Source organism: Larus michahellis, chromosome 4, assembly GCF_964199755.1.
Source record: "Larus michahellis chromosome 4, bLarMic1.1, whole genome shotgun sequence".
Lineage (NCBI taxonomy): Eukaryota > Metazoa > Chordata > Aves > Charadriiformes > Laridae > Larus > Larus michahellis.
This window is the reverse complement of record NC_133899.1, coordinates 29,035,209-29,056,551: the sequence shown is the minus strand read 5'-3', so window position 1 is coordinate 29,056,551 and position 21,343 is coordinate 29,035,209. Positions and strand designations below refer to the sequence as shown.

General features: G+C 52.5%; 1 protein-coding gene across 1 annotated transcript; it reads left to right on the top strand.

Moving 5' to 3' along the window:
* The first annotated feature begins 18,272 nt into the window (after positions 1-18,272).
* Positions 18,273-21,082, top strand: LOC141742143 (homeobox protein SIX1). Its single transcript, XM_074583695.1, has 2 exons — positions 18,273-18,832; positions 19,770-21,082. Exons 1-2 carry the CDS (start codon positions 18,273-18,275, stop codon positions 20,056-20,058), a joined length of 849 nt encoding a protein of 282 aa, XP_074439796.1. The 3' UTR covers positions 20,059-21,082.
* The last annotated feature ends 261 nt before the right edge of the window (positions 21,083-21,343 follow it).

The following is a 21,343-nucleotide window of genomic DNA, read 5'->3' as shown; positions in this document are numbered from 1 at the left end:
TCAGGGTGATGCACGCGCGAGTCCTGACAAACTCCAAAGGCACCCACTTCTAGATCAAGGCAATTTGAGAAAGGTTTGACTCATCTCCCACCACTTCCGAGGAGCCGAGGGAGAGAGATGCTCACAGGAGGTGAGGATGGGCTAGTCCAGAGCCTGAGCTGTGCACGGTCTTGCATGTCCTAAGCCGGCGGCTTCTTAAAATAATAAATCAAGAACAAATGACAACTATTTGTACCCACATCCTAGGAAGATGCTGGGGATTTTGCTATTTACTGCTGCCTAACCGAACACGGGCAGGCAGGGGGATCAGAAGGCATTTCTGGAAGCATATTTGCAACAGATAGACGAATATATAGTTTACCTGTGTAAAAAACCATTATCTGTTGTGTTGCGTGCATTGCAGGTGGAAGTGAGCACTGACCAGATGAAGACTCTCAAAAAAAAATAAATATCTGTTTTGAGGTTCACTATGAAGTTACAGAAGAGGCAGCCTCTGCTCCCTCTCGCAGGCAACATATAATAGAGCCCGGGCCCCAAACTCAGCAAGTGAACCAGGCTGGGGCTCAAGACCCCCAGGGGGGTGCAGATTCCTGGCCTGCTGCTAAATAGCGTGAGACTATGTTGCTCACAGCCTGTGGCAGAACAGCAGCAGGGGTTAACTGTCCTGTTAGTGCCCTGCTTGGAGGAGGATCATGCTCCAGCAATATCAGTACAAGTTGCAAACTCTAGGGGCGTGATATCATCTGCATATGGAGGGATTTACGCACATAACACCCCTGTGTAGGGAATGACATTAGCTTCCTGAAGGCTACTATAGCCCTTCTCCTCCTCTTGACTATAAATATTATAATGTTCTTCCCAGACCTACAAAACTGATTGTTCGCGGCATTTCTGCTTCTTATGTCTCCTGCAAGGCTTTGTCTCCCACAGATTTGGCAAGAAGGCAGCCAACACCAGGTCAGAGAAATTTAGGACGAGGGTTGGGTGAAGGACTACAAGCAGGTCCAGCCTCCAGATCAGAGAGCACTGGGGTGGTTCAGCTGAGGCCCCATGGCATCTTCCCCATGGCTTCTTTTGCTTGGGATTCCTCAGGACCCCACAGACAAATTCCCAGGGGGGTGTTTAGGGGCTGCTCTCATTTGCCATCTTCTCCATCTTCCCCGCAGACCTCTACGATATGAGGGAGGTGGGACCCAGGACTCCCAAAAACAACAGTACCTGGAAGCAGGCTGCTGATAGCAGCCTATTTCCAGGTATTGCTTTATCAAGAAGAGCCCAGCCTGCCTGGAAGCACTCCCGAGAACGCCGGACATGCTGCACATACTGGGCACGGTCGCCTTGCACCAGCCAGCAGCACTGCAGGATGCCTGGTCCCAGGACAGAGATTGGGCTGTGACAGCCAGCCCTCCCCAGATTTGTCCGGGGCAACGTCAACAATTTACTGGCCTGGTAGAGAGGTGCCAGGCGGACATTTGGCACCTCCTGCTATGTGGGGCATTGGGGCAGTCTCAGTAAACCCCTTCTGTCCTTAGCTTCTAGGAATAGCTTCTTATAGCTACTGGGGTTTTTGTGCAAATCAAAGCCAGGGCTAACCTGAGTATCAAGACAGGAGAGCTTCATCCCATTCCTTTGGAAATGTCAGTCCCAGCAAATGCGACTACTTGACCAGTTCCTCTTGCTTTGTTTGTCACCTAATAGTGGCAGCAAGTATTGCTAACATATACATGGCTCGGAATCGCTCCTGTTCCTTCCAAATTCCCTCTCAAAGATCTGAATCTTTACAGGTTAGGTTACAAAAGCAAGACTTTTTCACATGAATGATGCTCACTTGAACAAGGAGTACTCATTTGATGATGGACCTGGAGGATTAACCCCTTAGATTACAGTACAATATGGAGCATATTTCTGTTCATTATTTAACTATTCTCAATTCATGGGATCTTTTTACAAGCCATAATAAGTGAAATATCCCTGTGAAATAAACAGCTGCTATTAACATAGACCCACAAGATTGGAAGGCAATGGAAGAGCCAACCCTAAGCCCAAAATTAGACAATACTCCTGCTTAGGTTTTACCAGAGCCAAGTCCAGTGGAAGAAGTGCCTCCTGCCTTGCAAGATCTACCTCCATTATAGACACGCCAGCCCGTGTTTCTGGACAAGGGTCTCCACCCTGTGAAACTCGTGCAGAATTGCCACCTTGTCTTCCAGTTTTTCCTCACCTTGGTGTAATTTCTGTAATTAATAAGCATGCCCTCTTTCAACATCCAAGATGTTCCTGAAAATACTGACTAGCACCATGCTGAGTAGAAACCCTTGCTCAAGAGATGGTGGTATTTTGACCTGGAACCGCAAGATAATCACTCTTTCAGAACAATTTCCCACCCATCCTACAGGGGCTTTGCCCAGATCGCGTTTCCTCAGTTCATTAGGGCATGGAACAGCATGAAAAGGCTGACGGATGCCAAGTTGTGTCACATCTAATGGCTCTTCCCTTTCCAAACAGCGTATCATGTCATCAAAGGCAACGAGGCTGGCATGACATAATTTGAGAATCCCACTTTATAGCTGGTAGAAACCGAATCCCAGCGAGTCTGTCAGTAATGATATATTCCAGGTAATACAGGATTGAAATATCCTGGCCCCAGGTCTCAGTCTTAAACTTAAGCAATGTTCTGATTTGCCAACTTTCACAATTTATGAGCTTCGCAATATTTAGTAGCTGGCGAGAGAGGGGAAGTAGGCAGAGGTGTTACGGCCACAGCTTCCTGCTCAACTTCGTTCTTAAGTTCCTGGCTGTAAGAAAAAAAATCAAAAATCTGGAGGTTTTGAAGGTCTCCAAACCAGAGTACATATAAATATGGGTGTATCACATTTATCTATACAACTGTACGTAAGCATTTTATCTCAAAGTTGGTGTAGCGATTTCAGAGCCAGCCTCATGCTTTCCAAACCTTTGGGACTGATAACACTATGTGCAACAAGACACTTAAGAGAACAAGCCAGGATATCAAAAAGGTACTGTTTTAGAAATAAAATAAATAAATGGTCTACAAAATCACAAGAATATTTGTCAAAGCTGCCTTTGAGTCCAAATTTCCATAAACTTGAAATTAGACTTCTGGGTTAATTTACTAGACTATTGCAGTCTAATCAGTAAGGGTAATAGCTGATTTCTAAAAACCTCTGTATAATTCAAGTTAAGAAACATGCCACTGATCTAAAAACTAACCCCCCAAAATAGCGTGCAAAATGTGTTTCTTAAAATCAGCACTTGTAAGACTGGTTTTGTTTTTAAGGAATTCAAGCAAATTCTTCCTACATCCCTGTATAACTCAGGCAGGATTTCCAGAGCATCCTGTGCCTGGCAGCTCCCACTGAGACTGGCAGCACGAGCAGTCCCACGCCAGGTCACTGAAGGCCCTGATTCAACACCACTCCTAAATACACATCTGCATACAAACCTGCGTTTCACTATAGCCATAATTATCACAAGCAAATGGCTCCCAGCTGTAACAAATGGTTGTCATCTGAGTTATCACTGATAGCAAAGACAAGATGAACTTCAAGGGCTGTGGGAAAGAGGACAGGCTAATAGGGAGAGAAACGTTCATCTTGTGCCCCGTATTAGCTACCGCCTTCAACCCTGGCCCAGGAAAACTTGGAAGCATTTGTTCTCCCAGACAAAACAAATCAACTTTGAGATTTTTATTTTCTACAACAATAAGAAGACGCTGCAAGAAGAAAAATCACTGGGCTGCTCAGCTCACTCTGAATTTTAAAGCTTTGGCCTAAAACAGTAGTTTGAAAGGGTAATGATGTTTTTCCTCTGGCCCTGACTATAATGGGGGTTGAAATGTTCCGAATGCTTTTATTTTTGCAAAATAAGAGGGAGCACAAAGAGAAAGATGGGTTATCCTTTATTTTTCAGTCCTGACTCAAAGGCATTTTGAACTGTAACTATCTCCCAAGTTTAGCTGATGTTAACCACTAGGAAGCAAAAATCCAGTTCCTAAACATCTGAATTTCCATCTCCCCACCTGTACAATGGCAGTGACAGCACTTCCCTCCCTCATGGGATGGCATAGTCAAAATACTGAGGGTAGACCCTACTGATGGAACAGATAGTGTATATATATATATCATATTTATATAAAACAGATATATATAATGCATTGTTAGGATGCTATTAAACATATCACTTACTCAGATGAGTTTTCAAAATTGGCCTAGGTGCTCAGTCCCTCCATAAGCTGTGCTGATGGTGCCCACCTCCCTATTCCTGTCCTCCTCCTGTGTGCTGGCACCAGGAAGGAGCGTGACCAGGGCACAGCAATAGCACTTTGCTGCCCATCCCCCTGGAAGAGGCCTTTTCCTTCCCACCTCAATAACATTTGCCCAATTCTGCCCCTCTCCAGGCCACATACAGAGAAGGGAAAGTTATTTATGAGCTTTCTTCTTCACACCTCTCTCCACCATTCATTTTATCTGAATCAGGAGGATCGCTCTGCACCAGTGGTGATGGAGCCAAGCCTGGACACTGCTTTACTGCCTGGTAATACATTTTAGGAGCCATTGCTTGCACAGACTGGGCTCCTGCTCCTTTTGTTGCCTGCCTCACAAATCTGCCAGCACAGCTCTGCACCCTACAACGTGTACTCTCCTCCTGGGTACCCAATGGTTGTCACCTCACCAACCAACCTGCTGGAGCTGCCACAACTTTTCCGAGCAGCCACTTCCACCATCAAATAGATCACACTCACAAATCACTGCCTGGAAAGTCTGCACGGTATGTGGTTTAATTTTCTTTTCCATAATATGAAATCCAATCTGAAATGCACAGATTAGTTTACTAATCTGTGTAAATCCTATTAATAGCACTTACGCTGCCGCGCTCCCATTCACATTCTAACAAATCTGTTTAGAGTGGCTTGTTTTTTCCCTCATCTCCTGCAAGATCTTCACACCTGGTTACGGTCACGTCTTCATAAAATAGCTGGCCAGGAATGGAAACTTGTGCTTTACAGTTCATCTCTCATATTTTAATTCATGTCCCGTGGTCCAACATGCATGCTCTGGATCAAAGCATTAGTGCTGTAAATCACCACGGTGCCATCGAAGTTAAAGGGATTATACAAAGGGTCGCATAGCTTCAGTGGGGAAGGGCAGAGCCCGTACCCCTCCTCTCCCTCGTCATCGCTGGCCTCTGTGCCTTCTTCCACGGCAACGTGCCCCACACAGCTCCCATCGGCACCGCAGCGACTCCATCCTGCCATGGGCACCTTGCTCAAAACTGAGCCCGAGCCCAAGCAAAGGACCTGCCTGTGGAAAGGAGGCGATGGACAGTCTCTGGAGCCCCTGGACATGTTCACACCAGCCCCACACACATCCCCCGCTCACGTCTGGGTTTAAGGTGTCATGCCTGGCACCAGGGCTTGCCTCGCTGTAGCTCAGCTGTGTGGTCTACAGTCCCCCCTGAGCTCAGTGTGGCCTCTCAAAGAGAAGGCACCCTCTGTTCTGCTATAGAATAAACCATTCTCTATTTGAAACGACAATATTTACTTTTCCTATAGTGGACTCCAGCCGCTTCCTCCATCGCAGTCACAGGGAGAGGGGTCAACACCAGGAACAGGAGGGCAGGAGAGCAGGGCTTGCATGCCTAGCTCCAACTTCCTCATCAAGCTGTGCATTAATTAGCTAATCCCCCTCCATGCTGCTGTCCCCCTATGCTTCATTTCATCACCGTCCCGGAGTCCCTGTAACCGAGCATCTTTCGGCACAAGTGCAGCCTCAGCCTGTCCCACAGCGCACCAGCTCCACACCGAGCCATCTTCATGCGGCCAGGACCACGCTGTTACCTCAGTGCAAGGAGCCCTCCATGCCCTTGGGCCAGGCTGGCATTTGCCAAAACTAGCCCTTGGGAAGGGCCCTGTGCTGAGGTCGCTCCTGACCTCCCCTGGCAGGCACCCGGCAGCCGCTAATGCATCCCACCCCTGTGCCAAGCAGGAGAGGATGGATGCAGGAGGAAAAGACTCCCACCCAGGCGAGAAGCTCCCCAGACTTACTGGCCGGACACTTTAAATGGAGAATGGGGGAACATCGGAACTGTATCCCCCCCGCAAAATCCTCTCAGGTGAGTGAGGGAAAATCTACTCTAAATTACCAAAAGGAAGGGTGTTGAGTTAAAAATTCATTTACAAAAGTCCACAGTAGGACAAACCCACCGCTGATCTCCCTGCCAAGGCCTCCCTGCTCCTTGTGTGAGTCTGTTGGCTCCGCAAATGCAACCGTCCGGCGACCATCCAGCTCTCCTCTCATCCGCGGGCCAAGCAAGGCTCTGAAGTGCTTTCACTGAGCCCAATAAAAAGGCCAGACCTGTGGTGCAACCCAGCTCCAGCACAGCACCGACTACATTTCTAATGGTTTTTCTACTAGAAGGTTAAGTAAATAGCTTAAAGCATTTGGGTCTCCTCTCTTTCCTTCCCCACAGCTGAACTGCATCCACTCCCCATCCAAAAATATATGGATTTTATCTCATCACTGTAGAAAACTTTCAAGGTCAATACAGCTTCACTCTCTCCTAGTTTCTCCTAAAACGGTTTTAAGTCTTTAATTACCTGAATAATTCCTGCTGGTTTGCATTAACATTAGGTCAGGAATTGTTTGTAATTCCTCGGTATTGTGGAAGAAATATTTTTAAAGTATTATCTGCACTCAATTCTCTTTTACGAGGGGTTCTTACTTGTTATCTGTGTTAAAGCTTGCCTATGAAGCAGCTGTTTGTTTTTAGACCTTTAATCTCTTTGCAAAGGTGCCTGTTGTGAGATATTAAAATGACACAGATAAAAAAAAAAAAGCCCCCCCAAAAGAAGAATTTTTAGAGAGCCAACCAGCCAAATACAGTATGCGTCCAGACAGAATCAGAAGGGCTGGCTGCAGTACAAACCCAAGAGGCATCAGACAAACCGCCTCAGCCACAACGGTAACGGTTCACCAGCAAAGGGAATGTAGAAAACGAAATGGGGGGAAGACCCCCCCCTTCCTCCTCTGCCTTCCCCCCAAAAGACTTGGCTGATGCCTCCGGTGTGTTCAAACGTGCCACTTCTGGAAGGGCAAATAAGGACTTGCTGGCCAGGAAGTTCTGCCTCTGCTGTCATGCCTGCCTGACCCTGTGCCTGCAGACCTCATGAAAGGTCATGGCTTAAATAGTAAGCGCTAGAGCAGAGGAACTCCCCATCTCAGTCCTTTCATACACCCACTGAGCTCCTTTGTAAAATTGGCAAGATTTTTATTGCCTTTGCTGCAGAGCATCACGTACCGCTGGCTGGAGACCCTGTTCCAGTGTCCAGCTCACCAGCCCATGCTCATCTGTCCCATGCCTGTTTTGTCCTTCCCCTTAAACAGTTCTTTCCTCTCAAATGTGTTGGTAGGGGACAGTCGCATGTCCCTCTCTCGCCGCTGCATTCACTGGGCTGCCTAACCAAGCTCTGCCAGAGGCTGGCTTGCAAAGACTTCCTTGTCCTGATGTCCAAACCTATATCACATCCCACCACAAAGCTGAGATGTAGCATACCCTGGAAGAGCCCCACTCGTTTTGTACTCCCAAAGAGCTCGTAAGCCACCTTTTTCTCTCTGTTGCTCACAGTCCTTGAGCGAACACGCAGGAGAACTCAGCTCACCGTCTGCCAGGAGGGTACATCTGAAAGGTGCACTTAACTCTCAGCTACTCCTCAAACCCTGCCTGAGGACGGACTCACAAGCTCCAGCTCCTTGTGCTGGGGCGGTGTTTGGGCTTGCTGCCTGTCCCCAGGCTGGAGGCTGCTGCCTTGTCATGGTCTCAGCAGAGATAGTGGTGTGTCCTCTCCATGGACATCACAGAGTACATCCTAGTGTACTAATTTGCTCTGCGGTACCTGGTGATTTCAGCTGGTACCTCAGGTTACAATGCAGTTGCTAGACTATCTCCAATGCTGAGTTGCGCAGGACCCTGTCTTTAGGGAAACCTCCATGCGTCACAGTGGTAAAACTCACCTCCAAATGAATTTCAACCGAAGACTTTAAAATGGGCTCCTGCGTAAAGGACCGCATGTCCTGGCTCTTGGTAACTCCTGTCCTCCATGCATAAACACAAGTAAGCTGCCAACGCACTCCTCAAGTGCAGCCTGCAGCTCCAGCAGTCCTGCTGAGGTTTGCATGCTTGGAAAGAAGTTATGGGGGTGCCAGCAGTGGCCATGACCACGTTGTCTTTAAAGCACAGGGATGCTTTGGAAAAGTGACTGTGCACAAAAATAATAATAAAAAAATACAAAATCCTTCACGACCTCCTCTTGCTCAGCCAAACAGCTTCTCCAGGCATCCATATATTGCATCCAGTAATAAAGATGAGATTCTACTGTCGTGACCTTACCTCAAGAAGTGTAAACCCAAGTGGGCTCACAGATGTGCTTTGGGAGTAAGTGGAATCGCCGAAAAGCTCCCAGAACTGAAGGGACTTCGCTTGGTATGAAACAAGTTGGAGAAAAGGGAAGGGGAGAAAAGCAGACCTGGTAGATTAGACATTGTCATCTGATCCACTTGAGGCACAAAGGACACTAAACAGAACCGAAACTCAAATTTAATGAAACCGAGGGACAGAAAACCTATGTGTAATTAGCCCACAGGATTCACTGCCAGAAAGTATTGTGGAGGCCAAGAGCTTGTCACAGAAAGTTTGGAAATATTTTTTTACATATATATATACACACACACACATAAATATATGCACTTACACAGACGCATGTATATATGCATATATCTGTGGTCTCCCAGGGCTGGAAAGGACTCGACACCACCATTCAGTCTTTTCCCCAGCTCCAAGACAGGATCAAATAGACATCGGTATTTTCTGGCAGATGTTTGTCTAGACCTGTTTTTAACAGAATCTCCCACCTCCTCGGGCAATTTATTCCGATGCTTCCATTTCTTCTTCAGCTTTATACACAACGCACACGTACCTTTATCTCAGAAGATGAGCAGTCTCTGATGACTTGCACATCAAAAGGCTTGTTAACTCATTTCTCATGGCAAGATCTTTATTGCGAATGATGTACGAGCCCGAAAGATCCCAACCTGACCTGAGATGACAGGCTGAGCTTGGGGGACCTGCAGATGGGGTAAGGGGGGCAAGTGGGAAAGGAGGGGGAAATTCATTCCTTGCCTTATTAACCCATCAGGTTTGGTCTGCTGATAAAAATGAAACCAACTTTGCTACGCTCCATTTTTAGACTCAAACAATAAGTTCCTCTGCTTTCAGTAAAATAAATATACTTTTGGCTTCCTCGGCAGCCACCTTGGAAGAGATGCTGTCCTGTCAAACTTAAGTAAGGCAAAGGAAGGGATGAGGAATGAGGCTGCGCAGCTGGAATATGCAAATGGCAAGACGGAGAGGAGCACTTTTCCAGCCCGCCCTGGGTATCTATTACCTCCGGTTTTGAACTGACAATGCACCAAATGCTTCATTGCCTGGGGCCTTACAAAGCCGACCAGCTTTTTTAGCTGAAAGCACTAATGTAGAAAGGCAATTGGGAATTAATTATTTAATGTGGTTCTCATTGGTAGAAAGCTTCTGCCCCTCCTGCATCTCAGCTACCATTATACATATGTTGCTTTCTTCAGACTCCAGTGATTAGACAGCAGTGGAAAACTATGGCTAAATCCCGTTCCCACTTGCAATGAACTCCATTTAAATCGACAGATTTGCACTCAATAACTAAGAGCACAGCTTAGCCCCATGCTATGAAAACGTCGTTTGTGACAAAAAAACGTAGACGGATCTCGGCATCTCCATTTCGGAAAATAAGTTGTCGCATACCTCCGCTCCCAACACCTCTCTTTGACAGGCAGCAGAAAACTATTCCTATTTAAAAATTAAAATCCACGCAAGTAGCTCTATTAGTAGGAAATCAGAACAAGCTCCCTTTAATGTGGCTGTTCAGATGCCTCGCTGGAGCAGGCAGAAAGGTGTATCCTGAATCCTCACCACATGTTGGTTCAGCTCCAGCTTTTGAGGGATTCTCAAGATAAGCATCTATTTCATTTAGAGCCTTTCTAGTGATGACCTGCGTAGAAGCAAACTGTCCTTTTGAAGATCTCTCTGCAACAGCTGCACGCCAGAAACCCCCATCCGAGTTACTTTAAGACCTTAAGAATCAGGCCCCATGTATTTAAAAAATAAAGTTTGCAAAATAAGATTCCGCAGTGAGGCTGGGAAGGGGCACGAACTTGCGCTGTCAGCCACCATACAGGGGAAAATGGTAACTTCTTCCCTGCTGTCACCACCTCCAAGTCATTCTGGATGATGCCCGGATAGGGTCCTACCGAAATTCAACATAATGAATTACACCAGGAATTAATAACATAATGTGTAGTATATTTCCAAACACAAAATATACTGGATTTGCTTTTTTTCGGCTCTTCAGATGAAAGAAATACGACTGCACAGATGTGCTTTTCTAAGATCCAGTGGCATGAAACCTGACATACCCCAGCAAGATTCAGGAGCGAGAAGTTTTAATCACCATGGAAGCACAACACTTTTGAAGGTCTATGAAATTATATACCCAAGTCTGAAAAAGGTAAACTTATCCATCTGGGCAGATCTGCTGATAAACAGAGACAACTCATTTTCTCCTGGAAAGCTGCTCTATATGTTGTTTGAAAAAATAATCAGTCATTACAGACAGATTTATGCTGGGAAGAGAAAGAAGAAAAAAAAAAAAACCAAAACAGTGCTGGGAGAGGTGTTCCGTTAGGGAAAATAAAAAGGCAGCATGAAAGTATTCCATTCATTTAAATGATTCCCTGCAAATTCAGGAGGCAGAAGACGGGCCGAGCATCTCCCAGGGCCAGACAGAGCGAGGCTGGCGACGATGGAGGCATATGGACACCCACCCAGGGCGCAGACGGAGCGGAGGACCCCCAGACCTCGGCTTACGCAAGGTGACCTTTCCCCTCTCTAAAATTTCAAAGCTGGCGTTGCCGGAGCTGAACAGACTGTGTGCCATATGTAACATGACCTCAGCTCCGCTCTGCCAAGCCACTGATGGCATCACTAATGAGAGGTGAAAGGTCCCTGGCTCAGAAACCCACCGAGGCGGCAGGCGCGGGACGGGCCCCCTGACCCCTTATCCCCGCAGGCAGGCACCGGCTGCCCCGCCGTAGGGCCCGGACACCCTCCCGAAATCACGCGCGCCCCCATCCAAGGGATTGGAGGTTCCTCTTCCCTTGGCCTAACCGCAACCGGCACGGTCCCCGGCAATGAAAATATTTGTTCAGTGGCTGAATGCAAAGCGCGTAGGCAAACAGAGCCCTGTATGTAAATCCTGTCCCTGTTCCCTGCCACTGGCATCGGACAAGTGGGCGAGATGGATTTGAGCTTCAAGATGGCGCAGAGGGAGGGGGGAATGAAGAATACCAAAAAGGCACAGATTTGCACCCGCCTTGTCACACCGAAGCTGTGGGGATGAGGCGGCCGGACCTCAGCAGGCACCTGGGGAGGGATGGGTGATGATGGGGTCACCTCGGCACTCCCAGGAGGCAGCGCTGCCCCCGGGCTGCCCCCCTTGACCCAGGGAAGGCCACCGCCAGGAGTGGTGCCAGCCCCATTCCAAATCGGCTTTTTTCTCCCAAAATTTTAATTTTAATTTTTTTTCCCCAGCATTTTGCTGGAAAACCATTGCAATGTCTTGCATAAAAAAAATCCAAACCACGGCACTCCTCTTTTTTTTTTTGCCGAAAATAGGGGGCTTGGGGTTTTTTTTGCAGTTTTCCCAGTGTCCAGCGCCCCCCTGCCCCAGCCTAAGGAAGGGATTTACAGGACCCGCTCCTGAGCTCCCGTTTCCTGCCCCGGACACGCGTGGGGGAGGCCCGTCCGTGTGTGCGCGGGTGTGTGTGGGTGGTGCAGGCGTGGGTAGGGTGTGAACTCGTGGGTGGGTAGCACTGCTGGGAGTGTTCACCTGGCTGGGAGTGTGCGCCCACGGGTGTACGTCTACGTGAGCGGGGATGTGCACGCGGGTGCGCGGATGGGGATGCGCGTGCATACCCGCACCCGAGTGTCTGTGTGGACACGGGAGCGGGCGCGTACACTGCCGGGTGAGCGTGCACACACCTGGGTGGGTGGGCGGGCGGATGGGCGCACACGGTGGATGTTGGAGTGCCAGCACGCGGGGGGGGCACACAGGTGTGTGCGCACACGTCAGTGGCGGGTGCTCCCCACAGTGTGTGCACACGGGTGGGTGTTACATGGTGTGGATGGAGGCGGGGGGGGGGGGGGGGGGGGCTGCAGTGCCGCTGAGCCGGGGCCCCCGCCGCCCCCTCCGCGGCTGCGCTTTGTCCCACGCGGGACCGCGCGGTGCCGGCGGCCTCGCCCCACGCCGCGGGGCTCCCGGAGCGGGCGGGAGCCGCCACCGCGGGCTCAGAGGGGGCGGGCACGGGGCGGGGGGGGGGGGGAGAAGGCGTCCTTGGTTTGTTTCGGTTTTGCGAATGACTCATTTATAGCAGATGTGGCACTGCTGAGGTACAGCGAGGACACCCCCCCTCCCCCCCCCCCGCAGCACATTTATCCCACCCGCGGCCGTGCTCCTGCCTCCCCACGCAGGGCCAAACCCCGCGGGAGAAGGGGGCTGCCTTTAAACCTCGCTGCTTTTCTGCTGGGGATTAATTTTTACATCGCATCGCGGCGCGGAGAAATTAAATTATTCGTTTCAAATACTTATTTCCCACCCCCCCACACCTCCGGAACACCTTCATTTCATAAGAGCGCAGACGAAGCTGCCCACGCGTGTTGGGTTGCGCGGGAGCGTATTCGGCTGCCGGTCGCAGCGTGGCTGCAGAGGGGCAGAAGGGGGGCAAGCGGGACGTGTTTTTCCTCCCACGGAAGAGCCGCACCTCGGGGGAACCTCCCGCCGGTGCGGGGAAGATTGTGCTGTGGGCAAGCAGCGATCGATGCCGCGGCAGCCCAGCGACCCGTTTGGCCGCAGCCTAATTCAAGCTGCATTATCTTATTTAAAAAAAAAAAAAAAAAAAAAAAGAAAAAAAAAAAGAAAAGGGGGGGGCAGAAATTGCAATTATCATTGTCTCGGGTTACGGCAAATGCCATTATGCTGAGAAATGGGAAGGAAAACAATGCCGCGAAAATGCGAATCGCCTTGCTAATAACGCGCTGCTGCTGCGCGGTCCCTGTGCCCCCGCGGGGGGCTCGCACCCCACGGCGTGGGGCAGAGCCCGGGGCGCGGGGGGAGCGGATCCTCCCGGAGGCACTGCGGGGTTTGGGAAGGCGTGAGCCGCTGTGGATAGTGGTGGTGGTGGGGTCCCGCAACCGATTGACACTCCAGAGGTGTGTGGGTACCCGGGGGTCGTGTCACGCACACGGACACGAACACGCAGGGGAGATGCAGCGTAGCCGGTGGCGGCTGGAAGGCAAGCCGTCAGGCTTCCGTGCAGAAAAGGAGTTTAACCCCGACGTTGTCCTTTGATTTAGGAAACGGCTCATCCAATTCAGTTCCAGATTATTCAGGGGCAGACTGCCTCGCTCGCTCCCTCTCTCCCCACACCAGCCCAAACATCTTGAAGTAATCAGCAGCTGAGAACGGAGACGTCCCCCTGGCATCTCAGGTTAAAGAAGGAGGTCCAGGAAAATGTGGTAGAGCCATTACAAGAAACCTGAGATGCATTCATCAGAGACTCCAATTGCCATCGCATTAGGATTGATTAGAGACCAGCAGTACCGTAATGACCCGGAAAGAGGGGCATACGGGGATTATTAATATCAGACTTCTTAAAAAAAAAAAAAAAGAGAGAGAGAAAGAAAAAGAAGGAAAGAGGAGGGAAAATTTAAAAAACAAAAGCGCATCGCGGGGCTGCTGCTCGTATGCAGACTTACCTGAGGAGCACAGGCACCGTCCAGCCGCACAGACGAGAATTTATCTCACTTCTGGGGAAGAAAAAGCAAACAAACATGGAAAAAACCCACCTTTAGACCCCCTGTAATCGCCCGCTCCCATGCACGGCTCGCACCGAAACCCCACAGCGCCACGGCCCCGGGGGCTGCGCAGGCGGCGGCACGGGGGGGCCTCGGCCCGCTGCCGGGATCACCCACCCGGGCCAAAGGAAGCCGGTCCCCGGGCCGGCGACAGCAAGGACAAGTTAAGGAACCTCCAAAGGGGAGCAAGGAGACCTCGGTGGCTCGTCTCCTTCTCAGTTCCCTGCGCCAAAACAAATCAGCCCCTCCTGGTCTCGGTTTAAATGTAGCTCACTGGATAATTAACTCCATCTTTCCAGCCCTGCTTTAACTGTTTATTTAGTGTCACCCCGTATTACCATCACTAGCACTTTCCTCTGAACAGGAGGAGCTGGAGGGTTTCACCTCCCAAAAGGAAATTCTTCGTAGCTTAAAAGAATCAGCATCCAGGAGGTACATTAGCAAGCAGGAAAGGGGCGGGGGGGGGGGGGGGGGGACACGAGGAAGGGGGGTTCCCTACAGCAAAAGCAGGAGAAAACAAGGGTGTGGCGGGGGACAGGGACAGAAAGACGCATCGGCCCTTGGAGAGAAAAAGCCAACGCGTGATCACCTCTAATCCTTTGAAAAATGTCCCGGTAAGTGTGCGAAGAAAGAGCCCTTTGTGCCCTGGGGATCGCCCCCGCCGGGGCCACGCCAGGAAGGCCTTATCCTTATCCTGCCCCTCGTCCCGTCCCGTCCCGTCCCGTCCCGTCCCGTCCCGTCCCGTCCCGTCCCTCTTGCGACAGCCCCGGCCCGGCCTGACCCCGCTCGGGGCGGGGGTCCCTCGTCGCCGGGCACCCCTGGGGCGCGGAGCGGGAGACCCGGGCAGGGCCACGGTCCCCGCCCCGCGGACACAGGTTTTGTTTTTACAGGTGTCTGGAGGGCCATTTACTAACAAGTAATTAAAGGTTACACCGGTTTGCAGGCGCGTCGGGCCAAAGGCTCCTGCAAGACAAGAGGGATGCATATGGAGAGGGGCTTGTCCTTCCTCATTAAAAAAATAGAATAATAAAGGGTGGAAGAGAGGGAGAGAAAGAAAATACAAATCCTTTATTGTTTAGGAATAAGCCGGGGAAACTGGCTGTCTCCCCTGCGCCTCGCATTCGGCAGGGAAGGCAGCGCGGATCCGGTATCACGTTGCAGATCCTCACTCGAGATAACGAAATGCGATCTATTTTTCAGAACAGCAAGTGGATGGGAAAGGAGCCCTCTACAACACAAACCTCATTGACTTAATGGGTCGGTTTTGGATTTCGCCTTCGAAAGGTTCGGAAAGCGGCAGCGTTGTGTTACTACCCCGCCGGCTCCCAGCCTCCAGCCCCGGTTATCATCACGGCGAGACGGGGCTCCGAAAAAAATAACGCTGATTTTATTTTGTTGCGCTATTTGTTTCCGCCAGACACTCACGCTTAAAGAAAAAAAAAAAAAAATATTTTTGGTTGGGGAAGAATTTTATTTCTAAGGTCGGGGGGGTGGGGGGGAGTCTTGTTCGGGTTATTTTTTTCTTGCTTTGTTTTGGTTTTCTGGCGAAATCGAGGAAAACCCGCAGAGTGTTGCGTGGAATCCATCTTCATCTCCGCTCCGCGCTGTATAGCGCCGCATCGAATAAATAAGCGAATAAATTAATTCCCCGTACAGACGGAGCCGATGGGCGCCCCGGCAAGTGGGGCGAGGCGCGGAGGCCACCGCGGCCGTGCACCGGACCCCTCGGCCGCCCGCCGCCTCCACTCCACGGACGCGGAGGTGCCAGGCCCCGGCGGCGGAGGGAACCCCGCGGGGGGGCGAAGCCAAGCGCTCTGCCCAGGGTGGAAGCGGGGTGAGCCCGCCGGGCTGCTTCTTTTCTGCCGAAAAATAAACGACAGAGAAGCAGCCGGCAGCAGCTCCGCGCCGTTACGTTGTTATTTAGTTATTTGCATTTGCCTTTTGTTTGTTTGTTTGTTTTGAGCGGCTCGAAATAATTTTTTTCTGGGTGATTTTCAAGGGATAAATGGGATGGGGTTGTTTGGGAATTCATTTACCTCTTTCCGTGGTTTAAAGTGAGAAGTTTCCAATTTTTAGGAAAACCAACCCCGGGCAATAAACATTGATGCTGGCCGGTTCTCGTCCGCAGTGTGTAACTCCCAGGTAGATCCCGGCGAGTCTGTCCCCTCCTTGTATGAATTTTGGTGACACGGAAGAATAAAGTCCCTCTTGGAAATCGCGGGGAAGCCTCGGCTCAGCCCTCTCCTGTCCCTGTCAGCTCCGCCGCCGGCCGCATTGGGACAATTTGCCTATTCCCAGCAAGAGAGGTGTTTGTTTTGGTCGGCCTTTTAAAGGAAAAGGAAAAAAAAAAAGAGGAGAAATGTGAGGGCAAGAATAAACCGCTCTCGTTAAAATGGCAAGGACCTTCCTCATCCCCACTTTGTATTTCTCTCATCCTGAAAGTATAAGCCCTCGGGTCCGTGCTTTTCCCGAACTGAGCACCTTATTGGAAAGGGAAAAAAAATAAAATAATAACAATAAAAAGGAGGGATGTGGGAGACCATCTCCCAGGCTGGGCAGGGCACTGCTCCTCCAGGACGTGGCCGCGGGCGGCTGCGAGCTCATGCGTTATAATTCTGCGCACTTGCTCCAGACTTTAGGGTATTAGTTGATTTTAGAGCCGGGTTTAAGGCTCCGTTCCGGTCCCCACACAGCTGCCTTGTCAATAAGGATCTGTTCCAAGCAGACATTCCTTCTGGGAGGACATTGCAGCTCTTTAAGACCTCATCTGCAACATCATAAGTACTAAAATAAAATGGCAAGGGAAAATTACCAGACACATGGTCGTGGGATATAGAAGCGCCCTGACTCCAGCGTACATAGTAAAGTCACTGTACAGACTGGGTGGCAGGGGCTTATTTTAAACAGCCCCGAGACGCGAAGTACGTGGGGAAAACAACAATCTGGATTTAGGAAAATATTGGGACCGACCTTTCCCATATCGTATCGCGGGCTGCGGGCAGGGAGCGGGCAGCGGGAGCGCCACCGACCCCGGCTCGGAGCCCTTCGCCTCGGCCACAAACGGGCTGCTCTTAACTTTGAGCATTTAAAGTCAAATAAATCCGAAAGTCTTTAGTGAAGACAAACAGGTTTTAAAGAGCCCCGCGTTGGTTATTAGCACCCGCGGAGAAAACTCGTTCTTGAATCAAAAGCATTCTAGAGTGTGCTTCAAATACTGGTTTCTACTTATCTAATCAAAGATAAATACAGTCATAAAGATACCCTCTTCCCACCGCTCCCCTGCCCTTATCTCACCGCATTGTCCTCATCTCCCAGCCCGTCCCGGCTACTGACAATAGATTATCTTTGCTTAGGGAGCCTAATTGTTTTCTAATTTTTTAAATAATTGCTTTTGAGCGAGGTGTGCAAATGAGGATTAGGCTAATTAACGCGCCGCCGGTCGGTGCAGTTTAGCTGCCCGCCGCCCGCACGGCTTCCGCGGGGCCGCCCCGACCAGCCGGGGACCCCCCCGAGGCCAAGGGGAGCAGAGCGGGGAGCAGAAGGGCCGCATGGGGGGTGGAGGAGGGGGCGCACGGCCCCCGCGAATTATTTATCTATTCACTACAGCATTATTTATTCATCCCCAGCATTAAGGTAATTAAATACGGGCTTGCTTGGCAGGGGACGGCTGGCGGGGGAGGGAGGCAGTAGTTTGGGGAGCAAAAAAAGCCAGAAGCGTGGAAGAAAGAAAGACCAAGTCCGCCGGGAGCGGCTGCCCCAGGGATGCGCCCGGGGGGTGCGGGGCGGCGGGACTCCCCCCACCGCCGCCGGGGCCGGAGCCGCACCCGCGCAGAGGCGGCGGCGGGAAGCGCAGCCGCGGCGGCCGGGGCCGGATCCCCGCCGCCAGGCCCCGCCCGCCCGTGCCGAGGCTCTGCCCGCCGGGCCGGGCTGGGCCGGGCCGGGCCGGGCCCGCCGCGGCGGGGGCCGAGCCGCGGGCGCCCAATCAGCGCGGCGCGGGGGCTCGGGCGCTTTAAGCGCGGCGGCTGCGGAGCGGGGACAAAGTCCCCCCGGCGCCGCGACGAGCATCCCCGCTCGCTCGCCCGCCCGCCCCCGGCTGCCGCCGCGCCTCCCCGCTCTGGGGACAGGACCGGCACCAGGACCGGGACCGGCGGGCGGCTCCCCCCCGCCCCTCGGCCGCGGCGCTCCCGCGGGGTGCCCGCCGCCGCCGCCTCCTCCTCCTCCTCCTCCTCCTCCTCCTGCCGCCGCCGCGCCCGGCCATGTCGATGCTGCCGTCGTTTGGCTTCACGCAGGAGCAGGTCGCCTGCGTCTGCGAGGTGCTGCAGCAAGGGGGGAACCTGGAGAGGTTGGGCCGGTTCCTTTGGTCGCTGCCGGCCTGCGACCACCTGCACAAGAACGAGAGCGTCCTGAAGGCCAAGGCGGTGGTGGCCTTCCACCGCGGCAACTTCCGCGAGCTCTACAAGATCCTGGAGAGCCACCAGTTCTCCCCCCACAACCACCCCAAGCTGCAGCAGCTCTGGCTGAAGGCGCACTACGTGGAAGCCGAGAAACTGCGGGGCAGACCTTTGGGCGCCGTCGGCAAATACCGCGTCCGCCGAAAATTCCCTTTGCCCCGCACCATCTGGGACGGCGAGGAAACCAGTTACTGCTTCAAGGAGAAATCCCGGGGCGTGCTGCGGGAATGGTACGCCCACAACCCCTACCCGTCCCCCCGGGAGAAGCGGGAGTTGGCGGAAGCCACCGGTCTCACCACCACCCAAGTCAGCAACTGGTTCAAGAACCGGAGGCAGCGGGACCGAGCGGCGGAGGCGAAGGAAAGGTACTTGCCACCACCCCCTCATCCCCTCCGTCCCCCCCCTTTTCTCCCCGACCCGGGAGCGCGGCCAGCTCCCGGCGGCGGCTGGGGAGGGGAGCAGCGAAAATATCTCGCTTCCCCCGAATCTCATTTTTCCTCGACCGCATGGCATTTTCCCCTTCCGTGGAAACCCAAGTGGGTTTTCCACGCGAGATCTACTGGACCCCGCTCCCCGCCGCCCGACCCCACCTGCCCGGGGGGAACAGCGAGACCCTCACCGGCCTCTCCAGGCCGCTCCGCCGCCTTTGTTTGCTGCCTGCCGTCCCGAGTAAACCGGGAGCGACGCGGTCCCGGAGCCTCAGGGATGCCGGGTTGGGTATTGCCGGGGATCGGGCAGGGTAGCTCCGAAGCCCGTAGGAGGAGAGAGATGCAACCTCGGGATGGAGAGGGGAGGAACCGGAGGGAGAGCGGAATGGGGACACGCTGGCCGGGCCGAGCCGCCGTCCCGCGCCGACGCCACGGTGCGGGACGGCGGCTCGGCCCGGCGAAGCAGACAGTCACGGAGGGCATCGCCCCACTTTCTGTCTCTTCCAGCAACCTCCTCACCGAGCCTCCTAGTGAAAATCCCGCACCCTGCTCGTTCCCGGACCGCGCTTTCATTTTAAATTAAAAAGAGAAAAATCGTCCGCCAAATTACCCCTCTCCTTCAACTTTACCTCCTTGCCTAAATTATCAGGCTGTGCGGTATACATCTATTTATAGGAGGGTAAAAAGAAATGGGGACGATCAGTTCTGAAAATATTAGGCTCTTTTTTTGTGTTTGTTTTTAATACCCGGGGGGAGGCATCTGCTCCCACGATGAAATAAATGCAACAGAGTTACTGGGGTTATCAGCGCGGTGCCCATCCCCGGCACCTCCGACCCACCGTAACATCCCCGTTGTTTTCTTGCCTTTCCTCAGGGAGAACACGGAAAACAACAACGCGGCCACCAACAAACCGAACCAACTCTCGCCCCTGGATGGGAGCAAACCCCTCATGTCCAGCTCCGAGGAAGAATTTTCTCCTCCCCAAAGCCCGGATCAGAACTCGGTCCTGCTTTTGCAGGGGAACCTCAGCCACGCCAGGAGCTCTGGCTACTCCCTGAGTGGCTTAGCCACATCCCAGACCCCTCACAGCCTCCAAGGCCACCAGCTCCAGGACTCGCTGCTGGGACCCCTCACGTCCAGCCTGGTGGATCTGGGATCCTAAAGGCCCGCGGCGGGCGGCCGGAGGAACGGGAGAGGAGGTTCTGCTCGGGGACAGAAGCTCTGGGTTGTACATAGAGGACAGCACCCGGTTTTACAGCTCACCCGCTGATTCTTGACGGGACTCTCAGCTCTTTCACACAACCCCATATCGGCTCCTGGTCCAGTTCCCTCCCAGTGTCTCCCACTATCACCATGACTTTTTATTTTTATTTTTTTTTTCCTTCACGTAGCCAAAAGCAGCAAGCGGCAGAAACCCGTAGCCCTTCAAGTTCAAACGAGCTGGTCCCAGCAGGAATTACAAAAAAGAAAAAAAAAAAACAAAACAAAACTAAAAACCTACCAAAAACCCCAAACCTAGCTGGATCCGATTCCGCACAAATAAATCCCAGCTCCGCAGGGCGGTGGGGCAGGGGCGACCTGTGCATCTCTGCTGCTGCCCGGCTGGGTCCCCGCGGGACCGGCGAGGAGCTGGGACGGGGAGGCGGAGGGAGCGAACCGCTGTACTTGCGAACCCTGTGTTGTAGCTGGAGGAGGGAGGGGAAGTTACGTTTACATTTTTCATATTTAGCCTTACCAGAAAGATTTCGATGTAGTTTAATTTAAAAAAAAAAAAAAAAAAGGGGGGGTGAAGCTGCAGTATTAGAGTTTTAACAAGCGCCTATGTCTTATTGCGGCTGTGTGAGGTGGTTAGCGAGCGAGCCCCCAGGGGCCTGTGCCCCCCCCCCGCCCTCCCCGGATTTCTTTTCCTCCGTGTGAAATGCATCGATGTGGCTAAAAATTAGGATAATAATAATAAAAGTTGATGGCCGTTTCCTCCTGAACGAGTATTTCTCGGGCTGCCCCGCCAGCTCCACGTTGCCTTCTCCCGCCTGTCCCTGCTCACCGCCTTCCTCCTTCGGCTTGCGGAGAGCCCGCGGACGACGCTGTCTGTCTCGAGTATTTGTTACCGAAAATCGCATGTGCTTTCAGGTTTATTTTCTATTGTACCTAAACAGTCTAAATTAAACAACGCTGATGGCAGAACACCCAGGCTGCGCTTTTCTTTGCAGGGGCGAGCCCATGCCCCTCTGCTCGCTCTTACCCCCCTTCCTTCGGCGGGCTGCATCGGAGTCGCTTCGGGGCTGCGGGGGGCAGGCCGTTTGCTTCCTAACCGAGGGAAGAGAGGGGACCCACCGGAGCGGCTTGCGTGGGATCGCCCGGTGGGATCGGGGCGCCCGGCCGGGAGGGAGCGGGTCGCCCCCGCCGCCCGCCCCGTCGGAGCCTCGCTGCGGCCGGGCCGCTGGTGC

Excerpts from the sequence above, each read along its gene's own strand:
- LOC141742143 (XM_074583695.1), top strand. The coding sequence starts at position 18,273 with ATGTCGATGCTGCCGTCGTTTGGCTTCACGCAGGAGCAGGTCGCCTGC. Across the intron at positions 18,833-19,769 it reads GCGGCGGAGGCGAAGGAAAG|GGAGAACACGGAAAACAACA; the intron begins GTACTTGCCACC and ends GCCTTTCCTCAG.